The following is a 20,326-nucleotide window of genomic DNA, read 5'->3' on the forward strand; positions in this document are numbered from 1 at the left end:
TTACAGTGAAATACTATTTCAATAACTGAGTGTGAAACATCCAAAAGAAAAAGCCTTCAAACTTATAGCCTAACAAAGGAAACCGAGCACAGAGCACGAGCTCATTTGAATCTGCATGTACGGATGTTCATGTTTATCTTTCATCCAGCGTGGTTCCTGCTGCCAGCAGCTCTGCGGTGGACAGTGTGGACAGTGTGGACAGTGTGCTCTGTATGGATGTCTCCTGGTCTGCAGTCTTGGCTCAGACTCGCCCACCGTCACCTGCTTCACTCATGGGCTGGTTGGCTCGACACTGCTGCAGCCTCCATGTTTTATTCCAGCACGAGGCCAGTTCACGTTTTTCTGTGGTGTCATTGACTGAATCTAAATACACTTTTACACAGTATATGCATGGTGTTTACAGCACATCAGACATGACTGTGCTGTAAACAATCACTGAGAACGAAAACTCTCCAAATAAACAAGTGAATGAAAAACGTACAATTACAATTTGAAGCCACACAAAACACTTTATTCAAAACCAAATGTAAATTCATCTTGAATGATTGTCGGCACAGTGCTGCTCACGGGGTTAATAAACATCCACACAAAGGCCTCGCTGCCACAGACACAGCAGCGTTAGGCTCAGCGACTCTGCTACACTGAAGCATGCAGCGGTGAGGGAGGAGGAAGCTTTGTTCACACACCTAAACTGAAAGCACTTCATCCAAACAAACACTTGTTTTTATTCACATCTGATCCAAAACGATTTTCACATTTTCTGCCCTTCACAGAAATATCTCACCCACACTGACTGCTGCTCCAACACGAGGCCACAGGAGGTTTGTCACACTGCGTTTCCACATCCACACAGGCACGAAGTCAGGGAAATGTATGATCCTGTTGAGCTGAAGCTCTACAGCGTGCTCACATTTAACACAGCTTTGTGTTACTGTCAGCCCACGACCTCCCAAACACGACAGCAACCTGTTTGTGTTCGGTGATGTGCTTCGGTATAATCTTTACCATGTTCTCTACAATTCAGGCAAAGTGCTACATTTCACAGCTACAGAGTTAAACAGCTGCTGTTAGAACGTGTGCCGCCATGCTTATATATCTGACACCACACACAAAGATCCAGCCAATCAAGAACAGCGCAGCAGCAGAGTCTTGTTGGATGTTGCCAATTAAAAGTTAAATGAATGAGGCCGTCCTTGGCACCGGTGCACCACAGTGAGCACAGCCACAGTACGTGAGAAAGAAACGACGTCACTTCCGAGGTGAGCAAAGCGGTGACCGACAGACGTCGCCGATGTGACGCAGATGTATTCCTCAGCCCAGCGACAGATCCGACACTGAACGTGAGACCTCGCTGTTGACCTGTGCAGCGATGCTGGCAGGTGTTACATTCAGGTGAACATCATACTGCTGGTCCAGACCCAGGTAGCTGTCACTCATCAGGTACAGCGTGTAAATACACCTGAGAGGAGAAAAAACAGGCCTGAAAATCACCTGAGACAGCGACAGAGAGGAAACTGTGTTCACGTTCATTTCTTTGCTTCTACATAAACTTTTAAAAAGATAACGAGGAGAAGCTGTGACACTGCGCAGGCCAGTGATCTGGCACAGAGGAGCCGATCAGCAGTGAGCTGCTGGACTCACTCAACAGTGTAATTTCCATTTTACCACCACTAATCCCTCCACAGTCCACGCTGCGCCCGAGGACCGATCGGCATGACTGTTGCATCGCATCGACAGCCTGCAGCCACGTCGTAACGTGCTACATAAATGTCACAGTATTTCATGTTCTGCCTACAGACCGGTGCGTGCAGTGTGTGGGAGACCAGACTTACTTTCCGGTCCTCTCTGGGGTGTAGAAGGCCATGGACACGGCCGTGTGGTTACGCACGTATCCCAGCCGTTTCACAGCCAGCAGCTCCCTGCGATCCACCTCCCCCAGGACGAGGAACCAGCCCTCATCCTTGGCCTTGGGGAACCTGGGAGCTTGGGCCTTGCTGTCCTGCCTCCTCTGGAACAACACACATCGTGACATTCACAGCAAAATCTGTGCACTCTCTGAAGTTTGGGGAGTTTCTCATGTTGGGGGGGCAGATGCTATTATTAAAACAGGGCTGCCTTAACGTGGCAGTTAGGAAACACTGCATGACCTCACTTCTAGCATGCACCACCAATTTAATTCAGTTTGATTTCTAACGCATCCAATCAGACTCTATGCTTCACTTCCTGGACTGTGTGGAGAGCAGAGTCACTGTGTGGTCTGGTTCAGTGTACCAGGTAAAGTCCTCTTATAACTGGATCATGACTGGATTTTATATTGTTCTTGTGTTTTGTGGAATTAACCTCCAGAATACGCCGAGACGACAGGTTTCTGGTGTCAGAGCTCGGAGAGGAAACTTTGGGTTTCTCCTAACGTGTCCTAACCTCGACGGAGGGTCCGCCCAGCCCCGCTGTAACGTCTGAGGTGTGAGCACGATGACAGGTGAGGCTGACAACATGCATTTCACTTCATTACTCACGAGCTACACATTCAATATGTGACTGTTGAAAGTCAGACTGTCATCACTCTGTGCAGGCCGAGTTTGCTGCTCTCTGCAGGTTTGTACTGAGCACTACATGAACTATTAGATAAAGCACAGCTCGTCCCAGCAGCCTCTGGGGCCAGCTTCTGCTCAGCTGCTAAATAAGCCACTGTGTTCAAACTGGGAGCAGCCGCCTGTTAGAGAATATTGTGGATACTGACCCTCTGCTGTCCCAGATTGAGGCGTCTCAGTGACACCTGCAGAACATACTCCTGGTCAGCGTGGACATCCAGCCAGCTGCTCTCCTTCCTTAGGTTAGCTCCTGCTGCAGGGACGGGACGCTCGGTCTGCTCCTGGCTCTCCTCCCACCAGCCCTTCATGCTCATCTCAACTTCCAGCACTGGGAGATGGCTCAGGAACGACCACGCCTGAGGAACGTTGGATTTACCATGAACACGAGCTGTTTGTGTAACACACAGGGCATTATGAATCTGCAGCACTTTATCAGAGCTAATGGACACACGATCACACACACTCATTGTGACACAGCTGTGTTTGAACCTCATTGGAAGAGCTGGTAAGAAGAAGCTTGACAGGCTGTACAGTGGAGTCACATGTTAGCCAGCAGTGGAGATGATTGGATGTTATATACACTGATATATGTTTTAGTGGACAGGAAATCACCTCTGCAGACGTGTGAAAGCGAAGCTTAGAAATAAAATGGCGACTTGTGACGCCGAGGCCGCGGCGGGCCTCGGGTCTCGTTAGCTGCTTGTAGGACGGCTGCTTCAACCCAAAGAAGCTGCCACGAGGGAGGCAGAGGACAAACGCAGACAGAGGGATGAAAACAAAAGCAGAGCTAGGAGGGTGTGCGGCCGTCTGACTGGGGGGCACGGAGGGGAAAAGCTATTTATGTGAGGATTACTCTTCCTGAGACAGTCAGACAGGAACGCTGCTGCACATCTAATTATTTAATTAGAGAGGCCGCCACACTGCAGGCCGGCGGGGAGCTGGGGGTAAACGTGGTGAGGGTGGGGGCAGCAGAGACAGCGATTGGGTGAAGCTGCAGGGCCTGCTGCCGTGCCCGGACACTCTCATTACTGCTGCAATTAGCACTTAAATTGGAGCTGTGATTGGGGATCCTGGCGTATCGCTGCGACACTGCTGTGTGTGTGATCTGCATGGACCACGCGGGGCAGAGCCATGCTTCGATTGTTCCATCATTTCTGCAGCAAATCCAGACTGGCTGCTTCCATATTTGCACATTTAGACGAATCATTCCTGCAGCCTTACCTGAGCAGTCTGGCTCGGATGAAGCTGTCGGGCCACCATAGCAGAGAAGACGCTTTCTTTTCCATTACAGGCGGCGATCAGCTCAGGAAGTCCTTCGATCGGCTCGTTCAAACCTCCCTGCCCCTTCCTGTTTCCTCTGTTCCTAAAACAGGAGGCATCACAGACAAGGTTGGCTCTTACCATTAAAAGGACACAAGTGTCCAAATCCAGGCTTCGTGTTTGTACCTGAGTGACTGCACAGTGTTACTGAGACTTACACCTGAAGGTGGGAACAGCTTCAGGCTACAGGTACATCACCCCCTCCGCCTCACCCTATCCCCAGCATCCTCCTTCACCACGTCCACGGAGCTTCTCTGTGCTCTTCCTCTTTTCCTCCTGCCTGGAAGCTCCACCTTCAACATCCTATATGTCCACTACCCCGTCCCTGCACAGGTCCAAACCTGGCCTCTCTGACTCTGTCTCTAAATCCCTCGACCTAATCTTCACTCTCAGCTTCTAACTGTGAAACAACACTGAATCCTTAACTATACTCACAGTCACACATTAGGATGATTAAAGGCTTTTTTTTACTTTAGATGAAGAATTTGTTCCCAAAACAGCGAAGCAGGACACGCTGCACAGCGAGCAGAACGACGATTTACCTGAGCAGACCGAGGTGTCGCTGTTCTACGTGTGGGAGCGTCAGTAAGGAGGAGTCGTGCAGCCAGCGGCCCTGGACGATCATTTGCACAAGATTGCAGATGCTGATGGCTGTGACGAGCCAGCCTTCATTGGCAGCTACATCCAGCATTGCCTGAAGCAAACACAGAAGACAGTTCCTGGCACATAAACACAGTCGTGAAGCCGTCTGGGATCAGCCAGCAGAGCTATGTGACACAACTACAGGACATGTTTGAAATGTTTTAATGGTTTTAATGTCTTGGCTTGCAGCTGGTGTGACAGTGGAACAGAACCTAAACACACTCAGCCTCGTCTCCTGACTTCTTTGGCAGCTCCCTTCACTCTGTGGTTGGCTTTAAGGTGGCTGAACACAAACGTTATTAATCTTCATTTGCAAAGTCAAACGTTGAGTACAAAGTCCACAGAGTGGGCTTCACAGAGGGGATTAAAATGATTGATCGAGCACATCAATAGCAGATTGTGGCCAAAGTCCTAGCAGGGCTTCACCCAACATCACCAGCTGATCAGAGGCCCTGTGGGCACTCGGGTTAGAGGAGCCTGATCAGAGTCCACGTGGAGTCTGGGTCCAGGTCTGGCTTCACTGAGGAGACCAGCGAGGTGCTCGGGTGCTGCTAACAGCACGTGTCCGCTTCAGTGGATCAGCTTGTAATGAGGTTACATGTACTGCATTAATGGACGGTGTTGGCCATGGCAGCCCACAGACCCACCTCCACCCAACTCTGTTGTCCTAACATAACGCAGACGATTCAGCGCGTGGACGCTTCAGCTCACAGGACTCATCTCTGTGTCACTCAGAGTGGATCACTGTGGGAAGCGTCCACTCAACTGAGGGTGGATCATTCAGACTCACAAATTAATATGCAAGTCTGTCTTTCCATTCGACATATTCACGTTATGTGTCAATAAGTATCAATAAAAATATACATTCACACAATAAAAAACCTCATAAAGAAGCTGGAGATGAGAAGAATGTCAGGACAGCAAAGCAGTAAGCACATCCACGAGCTGCACTAACACACCGTGGAAAATCACAAGCACATGCACACAAACGTCCAGCGGAGCTGTGGACAATGGCTTACAGCCGCCACTTCACTTCAAACAGACGCACTGAGGAGCTCAATAAACACCACTGGCTTCGTTGTTGTCAGCGTTACCGACTCTATTAGGTTTCTAATGTTAAAGATTGTCAGCTGATCTCTGCAGACGCCACACAACGAGGGTGCAGCCGCACAGCTAACGTCTGACAGGCAGTGTTGGGGAGTAACGGAGTACATGTGCCGCCGTTACGTATTTAAAATACAAAATATGAGTAACTGTAATCTGTTACAGTTACCGTTTAAAAAGGTGGTATTTAGAATACAGCTACTTTGTTGAAATAAATGGATTACACTGCGGTACTTCCCTGTTTCATATTGTGGCGGGTCAGGCCTGTTTGGGTTTTGTTTGACAGCTACGTTCTGTTGTTCCAGGCAGCGCTACAGGGTGACGCTCTCTCTCTGTGTTTCCTGGGTGAGAGAGCGCCTTTTTGTTGTTGTTGTGCTAAGCTAATAGGCAGAGTGTTACAGGCATCGCCCTAAAGCATGTAGCCTGATGGGCAGTGTAGTCCGTGCTGCAGGGAGGATGGACTGCCATACCAGTGATGTGTCTGTGAGCGAGGAGGGAGAAAAAGGAAAAGTACGAGCTGTCACGGAGCAAAAACGGGAGCTGGAAGCATGTAAATATAATAATAACCACTGCAGCCAAGAAGAGAGCCTGACGAGCCCAGCTGTAAGTAAGCTGTTAAGACTCGACTGTACGCTGTGTTCCTGTTTTCCTCAGAAACAATAAGTCCCGTCGGAGCAGCCTTTCAACGCCTCTCTCTGTCTCTGCTAGCAAAGTGACCCAGACAACAAAGTAAAGCTAGTTTTCAGCTACGAGCCCGACACGAACCCGACGTATCAGCCAGAGGTCCCTTTACTACGGTTCGGAGCCGCTGACCTTCAGTAACAGTAATAAATCACATTCATGTAGCTGTAAACAGCATGATAATATATTAAGTAATCCAAAGTATTCTGTTACGTTACTCTCATTGAGTAACGTAACAGAATACATTTTAGGGCATGTAATCTGTAATCTGTAGTGGAATACATTTTAAAAGTAACCTTCCCAACACTGCTGACAGTCGGGTTATTGATGAGATGGATCGGCTACAAATCACATGCTAATATTTCACATTCCCCTTATTCTAAACAGCACTGAGCCCCCAACAACACGTGGGCACCGTGCATGTGCAGCACATCACTCAACACCAATATAAGCTACGACCATTTGGCTGTAGGTGTGTGTTAGCATTGTGTTAGCATTGTGTTAGCATTGTGTTAGCATTGTGTTAGCTCAACTCCTGCTTTTATCAGCTGGAAGGGATTATTACCACACTAAAGGAAATCTTCCACATTCTTCAACATATTGTAAAGATGTAAGAGGGGTGTTAACACCTGTAGCCTGCTCACACACACAGACACGGTGCTTTTACATATTTGTAGAAGTAAACTTTGTATATTCCAAAGAAACATTGATACAGTTGATAATGTGTCGTCACTGCTAGAATAAATAATATTAATCAAATCCATATATTTCTCAGCTCGTCTGATGAAAATGAATGAATGGATGTGTGTACCAAATATAAGATCAGACGTGTGTTTGCCCATCAGGACTGTGGACGGTCACATACACCACAGACACGTCTGAGTACAACCTTCCTGCAGCAGCTACTGCAGAGCAGCAACAAGTGACACGTGAGTAAAAACTGTTCAGTGACAGCAGACATGGTTCACCACTGCAGTTCATTTCAGTGTGTTGTAGACTTCAGCTAACCTGCCCGTGTAGCTGTTAGAGCTACAGGAGTATATCACACACACAGTTATCTTACTGCCCTCAGTACCAGGCTGTGGTTTAGTGCAGAGAGCACAGCAGGTGTACTCGTGAGGTGCAGGAGGAATCACAAACTGTGCTGCACAGATCATTTAGAGCACAGCAAAAAATCCCTTTAGTCTCCAAGTACTGCATGAACACAGAGTAACAGCTAAAGTGAAAAGCACGAAGGAAGCTCTGTGTCAGCTGCTGAGTGTCGGCTACCTGACAGATGCGGATGGCGTTGTCCAGCACAGTTTTGGTGTCGGTGGTGTAGTCGCTGCAAGGCAGCTGGGCGTGGCTGAAGTGGGCCTGCAGCAGCAGGTGGGTCTTGGTGTGTGCGCTATCATAGGAGTGGGGGTTGACCTGCAAGGGGAGCTGCTGAGCCAGCTGGCTGTTCAGCTGGTCCTCGTTGTGTCTGACGGGCAGCTCGGCATACTCCTCTGCATCCTGAAGGAGATCAAAAGTGAAAGAAGAAGTGCAAAGCATGCTGTGGTCACACCGTTTAAATCAGAGCATGTGTGCTAAAAGCATGTAGCTGCCCACACTTGTGTTTTCCACCCAGCACACAAACCCAGATTTGGCACCACGGTTCAGATTCTTTCTCCACTAAATTCTCTCTACATTTCTTCAAAGTGCTAAATGCTAATAAATACTGTGGCTGCTGGGAAGGTATCAGTGTTCATGTTGCATCTGTGGCTGTGTGTTCAGCACTGTTTGTACTTGAGGCACAGTCAGATGCATGGACACGCATGGCTGCTAATTCACTCCAGTTCAACTTTGGCTAATGTAGTCCCATCAGCAGGCTCCACTGGAGGCATCTGCCAGAGCCTCCCAGCCTGGACCGTTTAGCCTCCATCCATCACTGCTGAAGCTAGCATCTCTAAAGCTACGGCTGGAGCAGGGTGGGGTGAGGGGCTGGAGCAGGGTGGGGTGAGGGGCCAGAGCTACAATGATTCCTAAATGATTTATCTTTGAGGGCCATCATGTGTGCATATCAGTGTGATGGAGAAAGGCAGCACGGAGCTCCACAGACAGAGGAGGGAGCTTTAAAGAGGTAATGCAGGAGGAACACACACACACACACACACACACACACACACACACACACACACACACACACACACCAGTCCTCTACAGATCTCAGTCTGATTCATAACTAAAGGCTATGAGGACACGTCCGTGTAAAGCCTGGACTGAGTTCTTATTGGCTGATTGCAGGTCAGCTCCGTGGCTATGCTGAGACAGCTTCTGTGATTTCCCCTCAGACTGAAGCAAACATGAACTTCTGTTTCAAGCAGAGAAAAATGTCACATGGTGGCTAATCGCTGCTAATCCTGCTTCATCAGGAGGTCACAGAGCAGCAGAGGAGGCTTTGTTGGCTGCTTGTCCTAATGTCATGTTGCAGGCAGCTTCAATGAAGAGTCCAAACTCAGGCTGTTGGCTTTGAGTTCAGTTAAAAGGAAAAGACGGGTTTGCTCCAGCGTGGATCTTATTCTGATCGCTGTGTTTAACAGTAACTGGTGTGAGCCTGGAAACAAGCTGACAGCTTTTCACATTTTCTGCATCGGTTTGTTTTGATCGAGAGTTTGTAATTATTTGATCACGTCTGTAAAACCAGCAGCTGTACGATGAACAGTGAGAACATTATCAGGCAGCCGATGCACAGAAACATAAATGAAGAAACAACAGAGTAGCTGCTCAGACTGGGGCAAACACTAACTTATTTCCCTGGCGTGGTGCGTACGTGCAGCGAGGTCTGTGATCCCGCGCTGCAAACGTTCTGCTAACTCGAGGATTTGTTTGCAGCCTTGCATGTTTTTATGAGCTGTCAGATTTCACTTTTCACTGACTCAGCAGCAAAGCAGAGCCTTCGAATGTCGCAATGAGACAGGACTGTGTTTGTGTCCTGTGACGGCAGGAGCCAAACCTGAGGCAGAAGAAGGTTCAGTCTGTGTGGAGCATGTTTATCAGATGGGGCGGGGCCATGTGGAGGTGTGAGTGCAGGTCATTACTGTGCAGGTGAAGCAGCATGCCTGGGCCTGAGAGCACGAGTGCATACTGCAGCTTGTTGGGGAGGAAGGCAGCCACTTCAGCCCCAGCATGCTTTGGTCCAACTCCAGACGAGGACACGAGAATAAAAAGGTCCTGCTGTGGGACTACAGCTCCTGCCTGGGGTCATGGCAGCTGTTCTGGGGTCTTTACACAAATCTCTCACTAGTTTTGTTTCTACAGTCTTTGAAATCTTTGTCTTCTACCTCTGCCAGAGTTGATGACCCCTCTCAGTCTCAGTCTTGAGACCTTTGCATGTCTACATACAGAGTTGGAACGTTTTCTCACAGCTGTGCTGATGTGTTAAACTGGCAGATAACCCTGTGCCTTCACCTGGTTTATAAAGTGGTGGTTTGTGCTCAATGAACAGGTGAATCCTGGGCAGGTGGAAACAGCTGATGCTCTGTTCAAAGAGCAGAATCACACTAACTGCTTGTTTTTCAGCAGTAACATAAACAGCACTGCATCGCTCGAACAAAGACAGACAGATGACAGCACGAGATGATCCAGTCACCCAGGAGTCACTCTTCAGTGAAAGCTGCGTGCAGGGATGACCTGGCTGCAGATGAAACTCACCGTGAGCACAGAGAGCAGCTCGTGTATGGGTAGCTCCGCCCTGAGGCGCTCCTTGAACGTGCGGATGGTCTGGTGCTTCAGGTAGTAATAGGAGGCAATGCGACCGTAGGTAAGAGGCTCCGTCGACTGATCGTCCTGAGGAGGTGATGCAAGGAAACCTTTGAACACATCTGTGACACCGTGCAGAGAACATGCTTGAAAACATCACACACCTCTTTAATTTCAATGCAGTAGGAGCCCTCGAGGTCACGCAGGCTTCTCTCCACCAGGTTGGACAGATACCTGTTAATAGACTCGTGGCTGATGTCTTCTAGGCTGTAATAACTGAACAACAGAGAGCACACAGTGGAAACAATCACACGGGGCTCAGAGCAGGACTGAGGGGTTCCCTCCTCAGCTCATCTCTGAGGTGAAACAGCTGTTTTATAATTCTAAATAAATGATGCACGATCATTGATATCTGTGTTAACAGCTCCACATGTTAGCACTGATGTTCATTTGATACCAACCAGACTAACTTGCATAATGAATATATTTGGTGCTGATGTGTAGGACATGCACTGAACACTGTGACACTGCTGTGGTCTCCCATTGGTGTGACATCATGTACGCGCCTCCACCTGTGCTGCAGGTGGAGGCGCGTACATGCAAAATGGGTTAAATTACGTATCATGACCTAACACTGAATAAGAATATAATGACAACCAGGTGCTCAGGACCAACTTCCAACACTTGTCATTTATCCTGCTGGCCCAGGTTGGGGTAGCAGCGGCCCCCATGACTGCGTGCTGCTCTGGGCTCAAGTTCAGTCTCTTACTTTGGGAAACAGTTTTGTTCCTGTGGTGTCGTCGTGTCAGTGAGAGCGAATGCCACGATAGTCACAGAGTCCTGGGTGTGAGGACGGGCAGAGGAGGGCAGCCAAAGCGCTTTGTTTCAGACAGCTGATGAACTGTAGATAAAAGGTGGATGGAATTTTGAGGTGGAGCGCCTCACACCTGCATCCTCTCTGACGGGTGATGGGATGACTCCTCGTGTGGAAAGGCAGCTCTGCTCACCTCTGACTTTATTAAACACTTACGGTTTCACAGGGATCCAGTTTTAAATCAGGCTGTACTGTGATAATATTCACATGCAGCGCTCCTCCTCCTCCTCCTCCTCCTCCTCCTCCCCCCCCTCGGTGCATTTGTCTGGTTTAAAGCAGCAACACTGAGGCAGCAGCACTTCCCTGACACAAACTCTCTGTTTGCACTAAGAACAAGATAGACACGGATCATCAGAACTGTGTGTGATGCAAACGCTGTCTGAGGTGGAGGAAGACGTCATTGTACAGTCGTGCATGTAAACCATGTAACAAATGATGTCATTATGATTATCATACCAAACCTGTCATAGCGCACTAACACGGAGGTGACATCACAGCTGAAGGAGTAGAAGCAGCCGTGGAGACATTGGATGGCCTCATTTATGGGCGTGTGTTACTGTCACACACTGTGTGTGTGTGTGTGTGTGTGTCTGTGTGTGAGTGTGTCTGTGTGTTATGGGAATGAAAGCCTGAAGCAGCAGTGACAGATGTAACACGCAGCTTTGTGGAGAGAGAGCGACGGGCACACTGAGGGTACAAACAGTGAATCTAACAATCTGAGGTGAGGCCATCTGTCAGAGCACAAACATGTGTGTGTGGTGCTGGAGCTGATGTGTCAGCTGAGCTCACACATCACTGAGTCTCAAACACGGAAATAACTATTGTTAGCCAAAAACTCACCGCCCGCCCGATCAGCTACAGGTGAACTATTGTTAGCTGACAAAAAAGGTCCAGAAACCACCGAAGCTTCACAGGTAACTGAACAAAGCTCTGCAGAGGGAGCATGGTATGGTGCGGCTCCACAGCCTCACAGCTTCCCCTCTCCTATCAGCTCTAACAGCAGAGAAAACTCACAAATGAAACAATAATAAAACCTTTCAGCTGGATGTGCACTGTTAGGCATCTATTCCCAGAACCTGGAAGTGAAACTTTCAGTGGGTCTCCACACAGGGCGCTCAGCACGGTGGGGGCTCCTCGGGGGGATTCTCCTCTTGGGCTCCAGCTGGGGATCTTTGGCTCTGATTTAATAACTAATCACCAAATTAACAAAATTATGTTTAAAGTAAAGTAAACATATATATTATATATTGTGTATTTATATATGTGTATATATGGTATATTTATGCTTATATCCTTACTCTCATTGCCCTTTATTGTATCTGTAACATGCAATGTGTGTCGGTGCTGTGCTACTGGAAACTGAATTTCCCACCCGAGTGATTAATAAGGTTTCATCTAATCTCATCTAAGTTAGTTTAAATGAATCAACAGCCGTGTGTCAGGATTCTTCAAGCACAGCCATCATTAGGCCTACAATTCATCTGAAAGACTGACTCTCAGCAATGTGCACCCCAACTGGAAAACACATCTTTGTTATTGTGGTTTATTGTCCGTCTTTACTAGGAGTTTTTATCAGACTTTAATCTAGTGCTCAGGACAGATGGAATATTATTCAAAGGTGATTCTCACATTTATTTCTAGACTCAGTCGGACTCTGGTAAAATCTAAACGCGCCCACTCATCTGCAGCATGCTCAGCACTGTCCCCACAACTCAGGTCTCAGGCTAAGATCTGGATCGTGTGCAGAACCAGCACAGGCAGATACAGGGATAGAGTTGCTGAGTGTAAAGGAGACGTCTCTTTCATTCTGGCTGCAGATCTAACAGAAATGCAGTCTTTGGATCCCACACAGAAAGAGTCAGCTATAACTAGGCTGTCCTGCATTTCTGCGGTTACACACCCAGCGTGTCGTGAAAAAGACACATGAAATTGTGAATTTGTGTTCATGTAACATGTAAATATATACACACACTGAACACAATGTGTTTCTGTGGAAGATTCATCCTCACAAAATGTGCTGCTAAAAGTGGTGAGCACTGATGAGCTGTCCGGAAGTTTCTGCACGAGAAAAGGAAGAAACAGAACGTTTGGGTTCTTCCATTTCTCAGGAGAAGATGGCAGCAGGGAGCAGGGGATGGTTTGATCCAGAGCTGAAGCTGCTGCTGTTTGCGTTTGTCAAACACACTCTGAACACGGCTGGGAGCCTTACTGTTGTTATCAAAGGGGTAACAGTGGAAGTGATGCAGACACTGCACCTGCCTGTCACGATGAAGAGAGCTCCTATGCTCCAACCCGGTCCAATCACCTCAGCGTAACAAGAATGACATCACAGATATGTGCTGTGGAGGTGAGAGCACACATGCTTCTTCTGTGCCTGCAAAGACACCAGCTGAACCAGTCTGATATCTGATCCTGATCCATTTATCCATTTCTGACTGGTTTCCATCTCCAGTAGCTCAGGAGGTAGATCAGGTCACCTACTGCCTGGAAGGTTCGATCCCAGGCTCCTCCAGTCTGCATGCCAAATATCCTTGGGCAAGATACTGACCCCATGGTGCTCTCGGATGCATCCATCAGAGTGTGAATGTGTGTGAATGCAGTTAGGGAGCACTTAGGAAAAAGTGCTTGTGTGAATGTGCTTTGAGTGCTCAGATGAGTGGAAAAGCGCGATGCAAGAACCAGTTCATTTACCAGTCCGGTGTCTGTATATAGCCAACACGGAGCTGTCAGGCAAACAAAAGTATAATAATTTACTATGAACACTATTTAGAAACCCAGCAGGCTGCTTTGTAATTGTAATGCTGTTTATAACATTGATGATCAGACCACTCCTTCATCTTTCAGTGAGAGACGCTGTGTGCCCACAGTTTGCAGCAGATGACAACAAATGAATGCAGCGACGCTCCAAAGCCTCTCTGAAATGTGAATACTGACCCAAAATCCCAGTTTGAATCCAGATATCATCTGGACTCACAGGCCTGCAGGGTTACAGTGCCACTGCTGGGCCTCCGTCAGTGGTAAATGTGGGATGACAGGCGTGCAATTACCAACAGGCTGGAATGTTCTGGAGTGGGCTCTGTCTACATAACAGATGTTTGACTGAACAACACATCACAGCAATAACCAGGCTGTGTCTACACTATGCACAGGTGTGCGTGTGTGTGTGCGTGTGTGTGTGTGTGCTGGGAGCTGGGCTAACCTGGGATTCATCATCAGCCGTCTGAAGAAGTAGGTCCAGGTGATGTAGTCCATGGCGTCCTGCTTGGATGAGATGGTTCCTGCAGCAATCTCAGCATTCAGATGATCAGAGAGCACGCCGAGGAGGCTGAGGATACGACACGACACATCAGCTGGTTGACTTATCACTGTAGGCCTTTCTAAACAGCAGCATGCTGGCAGAGGGTAACGATGGTGCTGTAAAACCAGCACCTAAAAGCATGTAAATACAATTTTGCATCACTTGCAGTGGTTTCCAGGACAGCGGTGACCACATGTTGCAGCAGAGCCATGCACACAAACTACTGCAGCCCGACACTGAACAGGGAACAAACCCTGGGCTCTGATCCATGGATGGCTGCCCCACCAGTGTCATCACGGTGGCTCTACAGTGACAGTGCAGTCCAAAGACTTCAGTCACACTACAAAGAACATGAATCATATCTGATACCAAGCCTGTTGCTGATGTTAGAGATAAACTGCTTTGTTTACATACTACCTGTGCTAACACGTGAATGCTATTGCTAACAGGGAGGAGACTATAATGACAGTGTATAAGGTCACCAGTTTATCTTTATTAACGACACTGCTGATGTTGCATTCATGCGTGACTACAGTGAGCATGAGCTGATAGTAACGACTTCATTCAACATGTCTGTGTAAAACAAACCTCTGCATTTGGTCTGACGGGATCATTTGAAAAGATAGTGAAAGCATCTTTTTTTCTGTTTACTCTGAAAGATTCCCAGTCTTTCTAGCTTCCTGTCAGATTTCCCCCTCTGACCAGAACGCACACATGTCAAAGTATGACCGCTGTCCAAAAACTGCAACACTACACTACTGTTCACTACAACAACTGTAGTGGCTCCAGTCTGCAGCACGTCCACTTTGATATAAAACACTTCAGGGCCACTGAAAAAATGAGCTGTTTTCTTGAAATATTACTCACATTAATTGTAATTTCTTGGCTACACTGAACCCAACACACCATCCTATAAATACTCAACAAAACCCAGCAAGACAAAATGTGTGATCTCTTTTATCGTGTAGGTGCTATTAGCGTCCTCGGAGAGTGACGGGTGAAACACGGATCATTTAACGCCCTGACACCTCGCCGCTGCTCTTATCTCTAATGTTTACGTTTATGATAAACATCAATGTAAGACTTGAAGAGAGCTGTGAGGCCCTCAGAGCACCTGTGGGTCTGACAAAGGAGAATCAGTGTAAAACACACACACACAAACACACAAAAACACACACAGTGTAAAACACACAAAAACACAGTGTAAAACACACACACACACACACACACACACAGTGTAAAACACACACACACACACACAGTGTAAAACACACACACAGTGTAAAACACGCACACACACACACACACACACACAGTGTAAAACACACACACAGTGTAAAACACACACACACTGTGTAAAACACACACACACAAACACACACACAGTGTAAAACACACACACACTGTGTAAAACACACACACAAACACACACACAGTGTCAAACACACACACAAACACACACACAGTGTAAAACACACACACACTGTGTAAAACACACACACAAACACACACACAGTGTAAAACACACACACAAACACACACACAGTGTAAAACACACACACACAGTGTAAAACACAAACACACACACAGGGTAAAACACACACACACACAGTGTAAAACACACACACAGGGTAAAACACACACACACAAACACACACACACAGTGTAAAACACACACACAGGGTAAAACACACACACACAAACACACACACACAGTGTAAAACACACACACAAACACACACACAGTGTAAAACACACACACACTGTGTAAAACACACACACAAACACACACACAGTGTAAAACACACACACAAACACACACACAGTGTAAAACACACACACACAGTGTAAAACACAAACACACACACAGGGTAAAACACACACACACACAGTGTAAAACACACACACAGGGTAAAACACACACACACAAACACACACACACAGTGTAAAACACACACACAGGGTAAAACACACACACACAAACACACACACACAGTGTAAAACACACACACACAAACACAGGGTAAAACACACACACACAGTGTAAAACACACACACACAAACACAGGGTAAAACACACACACAGTGTAAAACACACAAACACACACACACAGGGTAAAACACACACACACACACAAACACAGGGTAAAACACACACACAGTGTAAAACACACACACACAAACACACACACAGTGTAAAACACACACACACACACACACACACAGTGTAAAACACACACACACAGTGTAAAACACACACACACACACAGTGTAAAACACGCACACACACACACACACAGTGTAAAACACACACACAGTGTAAAACACACACACACACACACACAGTGTAAAACACACACACACAGTGTATAACACACACACAGTGTATAACACACACACAGTGTAAAACACACACACAAACACACACACAGTGTAAAACACACACACAAACACACACACAGTGTAAAACACACACACAAACACACACACAGGGTAAAACACACACACACACACACAGTGTAAAACACACACACAGGGTAAAACACACACACACAAACACACACACACACAGTGTAAAACACACACACAGGGTAAAACACACACACAGTGTAAAACACACAAACACACACACACAGGGTAAAACACACACACACACACAAACACAGGGTAAAACACACACAGTGTAAAACACACAAACACACACAGTGTAAAACACACACACACAAACACAGGGTAAAACACACAAACACAGTGTAAAACACACAAACACACACACACAGTGTAAAACACACACACAGGGTAAAACACACACAAACACACACACACAGTGTAAAACACACACACAGGGTAAAACACACACAAACACACACACACAGTGTAAAACACACACAAACACACACACACAGTGTAAAACACACAAACACACACACACAGTGTAAAACACACACACACAAACACACACACACAGTGTAAAACACACACACAGGGTAAAACACACACACACAAACACAGGGTAAAACACACACACACAGTGTAAAACACAAACACACACACACACAGGGTAAAACACACACACACAAACACACACACACAGTGTAAAACACACACACAGGGTAAAACACACACACACAAACACACACACACACAGTGTAAAACACACACACACAAACACACACACACAGTGTAAAACACACACACACAAACACAGGGTAAAACACACACACACAGTGTAAAACACACAAACACACACACACAGGGTAAAACACACACACAGTGTAAAACACACACAGTGTAAAACACACAAACACACACACACAGTGTAAAACACACACACACACACACAAACACAGGGTAAAACACACACACAGTGTAAAACACACAAACACACACACACAGTGTAAAACACACACACACAGTGTAAAACACACACACACACACAAACACAGGGTAAAACACACACACAGTGTAAAACACACACACACAAACACAGGGTAAAACACACACACACAGTGTAAAACACACAAACACACACACACAGTGTAAAACACACACACAGGGTAAAACACACACACACAGGGTAAAACACACACACAGTGTAAAACACACACACACAGGGTAAAACACACACACAGTGTAAAACACACACACACAAACACAAACACAGGGTAAAACACACACACAGTGTAAAACACACAAACACACACAGTGTAAAACACACACACACAGTGTAAAACACACACACACAGTGTAAAACACACACACAGGGTAAAACACACACACACAGTGTAAAACACACACACAGGGTAAAACACACACAAACACACACACACAGTGTAAAACACAAACACACACACACAGGGTAAAACACACACACACAAACACACACACACAGTGTAAAACACACACAAACACACACACACAGTGTAAAACACACACACAGGGTAAAACACACACACACAAACACACACACACAGTGTAAAACACACACACACAAACACAGGGTAAAACACACACACACAGGGTAAAACACACAAACACACACACACAGGGTAAAACACACACACACACACACACACAAACACAGGGTAAAACACACACACAGTGTAAAACACACACACACAAACACAGGGTAAAACACACACACACAGTGTAAAACACACAAACACACACACACAGTGTAAAACACACACACACAGGGTAAAACACACACACAGTGTAAAACACACACACACAGGGTAAAACACACACACAGTGTAAAACACACACACACACAGGGTAAAACACACACACAGTGTAAAACACACACACACAGGGTAAAACACACACAGTGTAAAACACACACACACAAACACAGGGTAAAACACACAAACACAGGGTAAAACACACACACAGTGTAAAACACACACACACAAACACAGGGTAAAACACACAAACACAGGGTAAAACACACACACAGTGTAAAACACACACACAGTGTAAAACACACACACACAAACACAGGGTAAAACACACAAACACAGGGTAAAACACACAAACACAGGGTAAAACACACACACAGTGTAAAACACACACACAGTGTAAAACACACACACAGTGTAAAACACACACACACAAACACAGGGTAAAACACACAAACACAGGGTAAAACACACAAACACAGGGTAAAACACACAAACACAGTGTAAAACACACACACAGTGTAAAACACACACACACAAACACAGGGTAAAACACACAAACACAGGGTAAAACACACAAACACAGTGTAAAACACACACACAGTGTAAAACACTGAGGAACTACGGCTGCAGGTGTGTTGTGTGTTGTGTGAACAGAAAGCATCATGTACAGACTGAAAGTATCTCGTCCCACAGACGCTCTCAGTGCTGCAGGACAGACTGATCCGAAGGGGAAACAGCAGCATCGTTGTTGTACTGACAACATGCTTTCACATAAGGCCTGATATATATCACATTACTTTAACCTTGGTGTGGACAGTAACGGGTCATAAAGATTTAAATACATTAGACATCCACAGATGGGCCCAGTCTTTGACACTAACAGATGACTATGGCAGGAATCCTGATGATGAAGATTGTGCTGTTACCTGGACTCTACAGGAAACGGCTCGTACAGAAACTTCTTGTAGAAATCCTTCTTTATGTCGTGGACAAGGATGACTGCTTTGCCCTGATCATCAAACTGAGGACGGCCTGCTCGCCCCATCATCTGCAGCACGTCTACACACACACACACACACACACTGTTACACACAACCTTTAGAGCAGAACGTTTACGATCTGCTAATGCAGTTTGTTCTGAGCGTCAGTGACAGCTATATGAGAGAGCTTCTTAATGCGGAGTTTAACGTCACACAGACTGGAGGAAGCACACTTCCTGTTCCACAGAGACCACACCCAGGCTGTCACTGAGCTGTACCTGTGATGGGGTAGTCCACATAGCGCCTGGATTTGCCATCGTAGTACTCGGTTCCCTTGACGACAACCAGGTGAGCGGGGAAGTTCACTCCCCAGGCCAGAGTGCTGGTAGCAATCAGAACCTGGTGACGTTTTAGAAATGAGTTACAACCAAACAGGATGTGAGATATAGACACAGCAGCTGAGGCGTGACAGCGTCTAACTGTGCACAGGATTAATGTAGCAGCATTCATCCTCTGTAGCACTAACAGACCTGTGTGTGGAGCAGACAGAACAACAGGAAGTGAGGACAGGCAGACGGAGAGAGACAGCTGGGGTTTTGCCCAATTACAGAAATTCCAAAGCTTTGGAATGTCCTTCAAAGAGCCTGGAAAACTATTCCTGAAGACCACTAAAGGAAATGACAGGAAGGCTTTCCTAAGACAGTTCAGGCTGTGATGAAGAATAAGGAGGTCATACCGAACACAGACTTTAACACTGTTAAACATGTCACTATCTCTACTTTCAAGATTAGGCTTCAAACTTTCCTTTTTGCTAAAGCATATAGTTAGAGCTGGACCAGGTGACCCTGGATCCTCCCTTAGTTATGCTGCAATAGGTGTAGATGTGTTAACAGACCTCTCTGCATTGAATCATATCTGTTATTAACCCCTGTCTC

The 20,326-nt window shown here is 46.6% G+C and overlaps 1 protein-coding gene across 7 annotated transcripts in view; it reads right to left on the reverse strand.

Annotated features, from left to right (window-relative positions):
* Nucleotides 1-489: 489 nt before the first annotated feature.
* Nucleotides 490-20,326, reverse strand: part of ascc3 (activating signal cointegrator 1 complex subunit 3) — a 148,037-nt gene continuing 128,200 nt past the window's right edge. For all 7 annotated transcript variants that reach the window (XM_084944957.1, XM_084944959.1, XM_084944960.1 and 4 more), the window contains 11 exons: nt 19,670-19,790; nt 19,338-19,470; nt 14,132-14,257; nt 10,223-10,334; nt 10,011-10,145; nt 7,608-7,832; nt 4,454-4,605; nt 3,813-3,954; nt 2,741-2,947; nt 1,833-2,008; nt 490-1,459 (listed from right to left, as the gene is read on the reverse strand). In XM_084944957.1, coding sequence (XP_084801083.1) covers nt 1,312-1,459; nt 1,833-2,008; nt 2,741-2,947; nt 3,813-3,954; nt 4,454-4,605; nt 7,608-7,832; nt 10,011-10,145; nt 10,223-10,334; nt 14,132-14,257; nt 19,338-19,470; nt 19,670-19,790 — 1,677 coding nt within the window. In that variant the 3' untranslated portion in view covers nt 490-1,311. The remainder of the gene's footprint in view (nt 1,460-1,832; nt 2,009-2,740; nt 2,948-3,812; nt 3,955-4,453; nt 4,606-7,607; nt 7,833-10,010; nt 10,146-10,222; nt 10,335-14,131; nt 14,258-19,337; nt 19,471-19,669; nt 19,791-20,326) is intronic.

This window comes from Perissodus microlepis, chromosome 11 (genome assembly GCF_051167445.1).
Source record: "Perissodus microlepis isolate ML-2025 ecotype Zambia chromosome 11, ASM5116744v1, whole genome shotgun sequence".
NCBI classification, from domain to species: Eukaryota; Metazoa; Chordata; class Actinopteri; order Cichliformes; family Cichlidae; genus Perissodus; species Perissodus microlepis.